General features: G+C 54.7%; 1 protein-coding gene across 1 annotated transcript; it reads left to right on the top strand.

Annotated features, from left to right (window-relative positions):
* The first annotated feature begins 3,524 nt into the window (after positions 1-3,524).
* On the top strand, positions 3,525-6,348 carry EN2 (engrailed homeobox 2). Its single transcript, XM_061467980.1, is given in 3 exon segments — positions 3,525-3,929; positions 3,932-4,180; positions 6,015-6,348. Coding segments are annotated over 3 exon segments (849 nt in total). The 5' UTR covers positions 3,525-3,646; the 3' UTR covers positions 6,332-6,348.
* Positions 6,349-9,583: the final 3,235 nt, after the last annotated feature.

Genomic DNA, 9,583 nt, shown 5'->3' on the forward strand with positions numbered 1-9,583 from the left:
TGGTTTATTTGATTTGGTTGTCGGCTGTGTGATGGAAACCCGGCGGCACTGGGGAAACGCAGTAGTGATGGCTGAGCTCTCCCGGCCAGGGAGAGCCTGGCAGGGGCTGGGAAGGGGTCACTGCTGGGTTCTCCCTTCCCAGAATTGGTACGGTACCCCTGCAAGGCTGAGCCGGGTCTCTGCCCGGCAGCGCCTGGCACTCGGCCATCGGCACGGCCAGCCTCGGTGGAGGGCAGCGGCAAGCGGCGACCTCTCCTTCGCCTCCGTCCTCAGCTGCCGGCTCCAAAGCCCTGCCAAAGCTGCCTTAAAAAGGCATCACTTGGAAATCAAGCCCATGCCGGGTGTAAACGAGAGGGATGCGTCGGGTGCTCTGGCTGTGCCCGGCGGGCAGCCATCCCCCGGCTGTACAGGCAGCGGGTGGCTGAAAAAGGAGGGTAACTGCTGAAAATCCGGCGAAATACAGTGGATGCCAACGTTTTGCAGGCAGCCATCCCCGCGCTGGAAGAACATGGGGGATGCAAACCCTCCCTGGGCTTCCCCCACTGCCTTGGGCATTTTGGCTTCCCAGTACCTAGGGGTTTGTTGCTTTTTCCGACTGTGGAGAAAAGCTGGAAGGAAGGAGGGTTTGCCAGGAGGAGCGGCAGGACCGGCCCGGAGCCTGCCCGCTGCGGGCAGGGGTCGGCCGGCCGCTCCCGCCCTCCCTCCCAGGTTGTCATCTCGCTTTTAAACTTCTCGATGACAAAAGAACTGAGCAGGGGGCTGCCCGGGAATGCGGGGGGCTGTTCCCGCACACTCGCCTGCTTGCAGGAGGGAAAATAAACGTATTTTCAATGGGTGAGCCTCGGTGAAACCACGCGTGGAGTGTAGAGAAAAAAATGCCTGGCTGGGGAGCTGCGAGGTGACTTTTGCGCGCACCAGGGCTGCGAGGGGAGGGCAAAGCAAAGAAGCAAACGAAGCCAAATCCCCGTTTTCAAGCCACCTCTCCCGGTGACCCGCAGTGGTTCCCGGGGAAAAGCCCCCTCACGCTGCGATGCCGTTGGCGGGGCGCCCGCAGACCGGCGAGAAAACGTGCTGCTGGGGAATGTTTCTGCAGAGATTGGGCTCCCAGATAAAAATAACCCTGGGAAAGAGGGAATATATATATATAAAGATCTTTCAGGTTTCCTCGGTTAGGTATCAGATCACCCCCCGATCCCCCTCCGCTACCTCTGCATACCTGAGGTGCTGGATTATTGTCAGAGGACAAGCAGATGCAGTAATTATTTTGTACAGCTTTGTTTATCTCCTGCTTTGGAGTTTGTCTCCGGAATTCTCCTCCTTGTCCTATGCGGGGTCCACATATCCCCGCCAAGGAGAGGGATAACGAATGGGAAGGGTGACGAGGTACCGGCAGAGCGGGCAGGTACCGCGGGGTTCCCAGAGGTCTGAAGTTTTTATCGGTAACACCGGTCCGCCCGGGAGCGAAATATTTGAAGTGCAGCACCTTGAACACGTTTAATTATGGGGTAGTAGCAAAGCGAGAGCTTCCAAGTAATTAGAAAATACTTCTTGGGAGACAGGCTAATCGCTTTTCATGGGGCGCTTGAAGAAATTAACCTCTAGGTGCTTGTTTGAGCAAAACAACTTTGGATCAGGTAGCGCTTGTCTTCGCTGATGGACCCGACCGGCTACGAAATACAAAGGAAAGGGAGGAATACATTTAAAATAAAATTAAAATGGAAGAGTAAAGAGGAAGGAAACGGAAAAGGAAAAGAAGAATCAGAAAAGAAGGAGAAGAAGGTGAAAAAGAAGAAAAGGAGAGGAAGGACTCGCTGTCGCTTTCCATCAAGGCGGGAGAGGTCCATGTCACCGCAGGGAAGCCTCTTCCAAATAAAAGTGTCACTTAGCGGGGAAAAAACAGGCTCAGAGTGCTGCGGCCACCGGAGCGGAGCCGCCCCTGACCGGCCCTCCGCGGGCCGTGCAGCACCTCACCGTGCGCCCCGTCGGGGCCCCGAGCAGTGATAACGGGTGGCTGCGGGGGTAGGACCCCCCTCCCGCCTCCTCGTCTCCCTCCCTGCGGGCCCCGCGGAGAATCCGGGCACCCCCGGCAGCTCAGCCCCACATCCCTTCGGCCATCCACCCGTACTTTGGTCCCTAATTTTATTCCTGGAGGAGGGTTCTCTTAAAGACAAAAGGCAAAACAGCACCGGCAGCTTCCCCGTCCCCAAGAAGCGGGGGATGTGGGGGGGTCTGGAGGGTGACGGGCAGGAGGCTTGGGGGGGGGGGGGAAAGCACGGCTTTTCTGGAGATCAAAGCCTCCTGTCCGGCTGCGGGAAGGACGAGTCAATTACCGCCGCTGCGGAAGCCGAACCGCGCCGCGGGGAGGGGACGCTTCGGGCAGCCCGCAGGCACCGGGCCGGGCCCTGTATCCCCCGTGCCCCCTCCCCAACCTCCCGACCCTCTTTGTATCGCCGCCGCTCGCTTAATATTATTTATGCATTTCAGCGAGGAATTATGGGATGTCGCCGTCGCCCCCCCCCCCCCCCCCCCCCGTAGACAGAAGGGCAATTAAACCCCGATAATCCAGCGGTGGAGGGTACTGAAGGGGGGGCTCTGTGCACCCCGCGGCGGGGCTCCCCCCTCTCCGCTGCCCCCGCGCATCCCCGCTGCGGCCGGGCCCGGCTCGGGGAGGGGGGAGGGGCGTGTGCGCTGTCACTTACCGGAGCCCCGCGCACCACGTGTGCGCATGCCCGCTTTATCATTGGCCCGAGGCACGTGTCGAAGTGCCCGGGCCGGCGACGTCACCGGCGGGGGCCCCGTTAAAACCTAAAGGACAACAATCCGGACTGGAAGTGTCCGGGCGCGGCGGCGGCTGCGGCGGCTGCGGCGGCGCGGAGCAGGGCGGGCGGGCGGGCGGCAGGGCGGGACGCCCCCCACCCGCGGCGGCCCCCGCATGTGCGGGCGCGGGGCGGCGCGGGGCGGCGCGGGGCGAGGCGCTGCCGGCCGGAGCCCCGCGGGGCGCCGCTCACCGCCCTGCCCTCCGCGGGACACCACCGGCTGCTGAGAGCCCGCCTCCAGCCCGCCCCGGCACCGGACCTCGGCTTCTTTTTATCGCTTTAGCACCCCCCGTCCATCGCACCCCCGGTCACTATTATTATTATTAATAATAATATTTTCCTCCTCGGATGAGGCGCGGCGGCGGCGGCGGTGGCCGGGGAAGAAGGCGGCAGCGCGCCGCGGGACCGAGCGGCTGAGCGGCGGCAGGAGGCGGCGAGCGGCGGGCGGGAGGACCGGAGCCTGTGTGTTTTTATTTTTGGCCAAGTTGGAACTGGTGGAGGCTCGGCTGCTGGCTTGGGGGTCTCCTGGGTTTGCTTCGCTCCAATTGTTGTGTTTTTTTTTCTTTTTTATTGCTATTCAAATTTTTTTTTTTTTTTTTTGCAAACTCTGGATTTTGAATGCCGGGCGCGGCCAGGAGAAGCGAAAGCAAATAGACACCTGTGCGTGCGTGTACATATATATATACATATATATATTAAAACAAACAAACAAACAAAAAAGATTAAAATAAAGAACAACCTACTGCAGCAGCACCGACAAAACGCTCCAGGCAGCAGCCCGGCCGGCGGCGGGGCGGGCGGCGGAGCCGTCGGCGGGACCGGCCAGCAGCATGGAGGAGGGCGGCCGGAGCCCCCGGGAGGAGGCGGCCGAGCCGCAGGAGTCCGGCGGCGACGCGGAGCCCGGCGGCGGAGGGAGGCGAGGGCTGCTGCTCCCCCCCGGCGACCCTCCTCACCCGCACCCGCACCGCATCACCAACTTCTTCATCGACAACATCCTGCGGCCCGAGTTCGGGCGGAGGAAGGAAGCGGGCGGCCCCGGAGGAGAGCCCCGCCGGCCCGGCGCGGAAAGCCGCCGCAGCCCCGCCGCGGCGCCGGCCCCCGGGGCTCCGCTCCCGGCGGCGGGGCGGGCTCGCCGGGCAGGGGGGAGGGAGGCCCCGCCGGGCTGGCCCTGCACGGCGCCGCCAAGAAGGGGGGGGACCCCGCGGCGCTGGAGGCGGCCCTGAAAGCGCGGGGGCTGAGCGGCGGCGACCTGTCGGTGAGCTCGGACTCGGACAGCTCCCAGGCCAGCTCCAACGCCGGGAACCAGCCCATGCTCTGGCCCGCCTGGGTGTACTGCACGCGGTACTCGGACCGGCCCTCCTCAGGTAAGCGCTCCCCGCCAGTCTGCCGATCAGCTCCCGGCTCCCTGTTCCCGGCTTCCCTCCCCGGGCTCCGGCTGCCTCCGACCAACCGTAGGGCCGGGAGGGCAGCAGGAGCAAACCCCGCTCCCCTTTTCCCGCTCCTTCTGTCTTCCTCCTTTTTTTTTTCCTTCCTCTTTTTATGCTGGGGAGTGGTGTGTGCTTAAAAGGACCCTCAAAAGAGGGGAGATGAAGAAGGGGTGCCTGGGGATGTGCGGAACAGGGGCGACGAGTGGGGAGCGGGGTATCCCTGCCCTCCCTCGTTCCCTCCCGCCTCCGCGGAGGAGCTGGGGCCGCCGAGCTCGGGGCATTTCCCACCAACTGCCGGGGTTTATCAAAGAGGGAAGGGGAAAAAAAAGCCACAAACCACTGGGTTTGGGCTCCCAGCTCAGCCTCCCGGCCAGCTGCCGCTCAGGAAAATACCCCCGCTCTGTGTTCTGGGGAGGGAGCATGGATTTCCACAGGCCTCTCTTTGATCTATTTGTATTTTTGTGTTAGCCAAAAGCAACCCGCGATGGTTTATTTCTCCGAAGGAGGCCTCGGAGCGCCGCCGTTTCGTTTCTTTCTTTAATTTCCCTCCATGTGCTGCAGATGAGCTCTGTAGGGGCCGGGGGACATTTCCAAGAGCCGGGGAACTTCTTTGGCAGGGTCCGTCTCTTGGCAAAGGGCTTGGGCAGAACCTCCTGAAATTATCGATAAAACACTGGGGGAGGAAACAATTAAAAACAAAAAGCCAGGGGGTAAAATGTCCTTCTGCTGCCGGAACAGCGCTGGCCCCGGCAGACTGCTAAAACCCTCGTTAAAAAGAAGTAGAAACCATTGGGAAAGGCATGGGAAGAGCTGCTCCCAGGGATAAAAGAAAATAAATAAATACGAGGTTTTCCCTTACAAAAGCAGCGAGCTGGGATTTTCACCCGGAGAGCCGGGCAGCCGGAGGAGGGATTTTAAAACGAGTTGAAAATTAGTTCGTAAAATCTGAAACCAAACTCTTCCTCAGAGGTAATATTCAGGGTTGAATTGGAATTTACTCCATTGTTCTCCAGTGCTCTCCTTTGTTAATATTTAATTAACATACATCCTCACAATGGCTCGGCCCGGGCAGAAAAGGCTCCTTGTGCTGCCGAGAATAATATTCCCGAGAATAATCCCGGCGATTCGGATCGGGCCGTGCAGCGCCATATGGGCACTGCAGCAAAGCGGCGGGTTTCTCCTCGCAATGTAAACAGGCGTCTGATTTCCATTATTTTTTATTTAATCGCCACCCATCAAATAAATAAAAAGAAAGGAAGATAAAAATAAAGAGGTTTCCTTAAAAAAAAAATCCTTAAAAAAGGAAGAAAAGGATTTACTAAAATAAATAAATTTAAAAAAAAGAGGATTCCTTAAAATATATATAAGTATATATATAAATAATCTGCTCAGAGAGTAAAATATGACTCCTTGACGCTGTCTCTGCTGCAGGCTCCACTTGCCGGGCACCCCGGTATGAAAGAAAGGCGTGTAGATATTTTTGGGGTGCAGAGGGAGCGGCCGCTACCGGCTGAGGTTACCATGGGCTGAGGCTCCATTCCCGCTGCCTCCCGAGCATCCCCCGGCAGCAAGGGCACAAAGCAGGATTTGGTTTTATTGGGGGGGGGATGTCGGTGGGGTCTAATTCTTTCTTAGGGGCTGTGGGGGGGGGGTGTCGGAGAGCGGAGTGACCCCCCCTCTCCCCGCCCATCCCCGCGGGATGGTGCGTGGCGTGGGGCCGCCCGCAGCGGAGCGTGGCGGTGTCGGTGGTTCTCGTCTCTCCCGGTCGTAGGTCCCCGGTCCCGCAAACCAAAGAAGAAGAACCCCAACAAGGAGGACAAGCGGCCGCGCACCGCCTTCACCGCCGAGCAGCTGCAGAGACTCAAGGCCGAGTTCCAGACGAACCGGTACCTGACAGAGCAACGGCGGCAAAGCCTGGCCCAAGAGCTCGGGCTTAACGAGTCCCAGATTAAAATCTGGTTCCAGAATAAACGAGCCAAGATCAAGAAGGCGACGGGCAGCAAGAACTCCCTGGCAGTGCACCTCATGGCCCAGGGGCTCTACAACCACTCCACCACGGCGAAAGACGGCAAGTCGGACAGTGAATAGCCAAGGGGAAAGGGGGATGGGGGGCGAGGGAGGGAACAGGGAGGCTGGGGGGGGGGGGGGGGGGGCGGGGGGGACACGTTTGCAGTCAAAGTTTATACAATGCAATAATTTAATTAAAAAACAAAAAATAAAAAGAAGCGTAAGGGCCAGTGTATAAAGATTATACCAGCATTAATAGTGAAAATATTGAGTATTAGATATAATTCTGCAATATTGTATGTATATATAATTTACAGGTAAGGTGGTGTAAAAATCCAAGATATCTGATTATAAAATATTTTTTTGATTATTTTTTTCCTTTTTTTTTTTTGGTTGGTTTTGGTTTTGGGGATTTGGGCTGGTTGGTGGTTTGTTTTGCTTTGGTTTCATTGGTTTTGTTTTTCTCTGGCTTGTATGGAGATTTTAGACGCTATCTTTATGATTTTTTTTTTTTAATGCTTAAGTTGCATTTTTATAGACTTAAGCGCAGTTTTAATGGACATTGGACACTGTTTTTTGAAATTCAAAAAAAAAAAGAATTAAAAACAACTTTTGCTGAAGTCCAAAGATTTTTATTGCTGCATTTCACACGACTGTGAACCGAATAAATAGTTATCCTATTTGTTCTATGAGTTTTACCCTTTTTTTTATCACCCTTCCTCTTTTCCTTTTTTTTTTTTTTTCTTTTTCCTTTTTTTTTTTTTTATTTCTGGGATGTGTGAGTCTGGGGCTGGCTTTGGGAATAGATATGCGGAATTTAATTTAAAAAGAAGAAAATTATATATCAGTAACGATAGGGAAAGAAATCTCAAAGCACCATCTTGAAACTTGTCCGGGGTCCTTCCCTGAGCCCCTACTCTCTCCTCCTCCCCAGCGAGACCCACGGGAGGGTGTGGATGCGGGATGCAGGGATGAGGTTAGTATCCCTTATTTACACCCTCACTTCCAGGAAAAGTTTGGGAAAGGGAAAATTTTAGAACCCACATCTCCTAAAAGCGGGAGCCGCTCCGGAATGCAGCTCTAACCCGAGGCCGCCCCCCGCAGAGTGGAATCGGGATCAGGATGGGACCCGGCTCCCGACCCCGTTTCCCCTCCGCGGGGGACGGCCACGGGATGAGACCTGGTTCCTCTCCGTTATCACCTTCCCCGAAGTGTTTAGGAACGTTTTGCCCTGCTCCCAAACTATAGTCACATTTTTCCTTTTCCCTTCCCTCTCTCCCTATTCCCATTCCACGGCGCGGTCCCCGCCAGCGCGACGCTTCATTTCGCCGTGGAGGCGGGTGTTTCTCTCCACGCCCTCCTCCCCACGAGACACCTCATCGCAGTCGGTGTTTTTAGGGGGCTTCTATACTCTGTGCTGCGTTTAACCCGTTGTTTCTCCCGGAGCGGGGTGTCCCCCTCCCCACGGCCCGAGGGGGGTGGGAGGAAGTTGTGTCCTGCGTGGGTATGAGTGTGCGTGGGGTGCTGGTTTGGGGGGGGAAACTTCTAGCTTTGCCTTAAACCTCTTTATTTTGCAGCTGTAATAGACACACATTGTACATAGTAGTATACACTTAAAAAATTAGGAAATAATCCAACTATAAATAAAATCTGTAATTTTAAATTCTGTGAATAACCCTCAGCTGCTTGGGAGCCAGGATTAAATGACATTGCCTTTTAGCAAGGAAGCAAAGAGGATTCCCCCCCCCCCCCCTTCTTCTCTCCAGTTTATAAACCATGTGCATTTTACAACTGCAGTATCAAATATTTATAATGGGATGAAATATGAATGTTTCTATTTACAACTGTGCTCTCAACGTTGTGAACATTCTCACTGCATTTTCTGTGTTTCGATTCTCGAGGACTGCATTAAATAATAATAATAAAAAACAACCACAAAACAAACTCAAACCCCAAAATAACCCACTTTATTACAAAATAGAGACTGTGTTACTCAGACATCGCAATGGAGTAGCGCTCTTTGGGACTATATATCCATGTGTTTTTATATAGTGTGTAGGTTGCATTTGTGAGCACTGGAGCTGGAAGCATCTCGTAGTTTCAGCTTTTTACAGGGGGGTTGAAATTCCGTGGCGGTTTAGGAGAGGTGATTTTGCAGCCAAGCGTTTCATCAGCCTTTTGACTTAATGAAGAAACTTTGGGGGATTCAGTTCTAGTTGAACGAGAGGGCAACCGCCCCCTTCCACTGAGCTCAACCCCGAGCCACTGCTCGTATTAAAAAGGACCTGAACACGGAAAAAAAGTATCTCTTGAATCTCATGTACTGTCAACAGGTTTCACCTTCTCAAGACTTTAAATGCCCGGTGGTGTGATGCTCTGGCAGGCTGCGTTTGGGAAACCTCTGCTTGTTAAACGCAGAAACCTGGAGCCCTGGAGGAGAGGTGATGATCGCCGGTGCCACGCTAGGAAACCAAGTACCCTGTAAAATACTTGGCATCCCCGGGAAATGACAGTACCACGGTTTTAGGATGGGCTGGACAAAAATAAAACTGCTGCAACAAAGGGCACAGGAGCTCTGAAATAGTTCAGCCCTTTTTCCGCAGGCAGGAGGAGCGGGAGAGAGGGGCAGAGCTGCACCCACAGGGCCAGCTCCTGCCGCAGGGAAAAGAGAAGGTGGGGGGATTAAAATGTTATTTTGTTTATTTAAAGCTGCTGCTTTGGAATATATTCTGCAAGGAACACAATTCTGCGGGAGCAGGGATGATGTTGGGACAGTGCACCGTGGGCTTCACCTGCTTGGGGAAGTGGGGACCGGCAACGAGGGACACTCCCTGGTTCGTTTCTCAAAGCAGGCTTTGTTTTTCCAGCGTTTCTGGTTAACATACCTTTGAGGAGATTATTTTTATGTTATCATTATTAGGTTTTGTCCACCTCCACTAATGGAGGCAGGTCTCCCGAGGGAGAAAATCGGGGGTGGTGGGCACTAAAGAGGAGTTTTAAATCTGGATTTAAAACCAGCTCCCCTTTTCGGTGGGACAAACCGGTACCGTGTGTGTGTTACACACCGGCGGGTCAGTTGATTCTAAGATTCTTTTTTAAGAAGTCACTAACCCTGCAACGGGGAAATTCTGACTGCTCCTCAGTGTGTGGTTTCCCCTTGTCCTCCCCCGGCCTGCAAGAAGCACTGGGAAGAGAAAACAGATGTGTGACACTAGCAGGAAGATGCATTTAGCTTTAGGTTTAAAAAAAAAACCTAATAAAAAGAGTAGGGAAACTGCTCTAAGTTAGTTCAGTCTCAGGAACAAGGGCAGAAAAGATCTCGCTGCTCGCTAG

This window comes from Pezoporus flaviventris, unplaced genomic scaffold (assembly GCF_033815535.1).
Source record: "Pezoporus flaviventris isolate CSIRO_AGI_PZ_B2104156 unplaced genomic scaffold, CSIRO_AGI_Pfla_v1 ptg000047l, whole genome shotgun sequence".
NCBI lineage: Eukaryota > Metazoa > Chordata > Aves > Psittaciformes > Psittacidae > Pezoporus > Pezoporus flaviventris.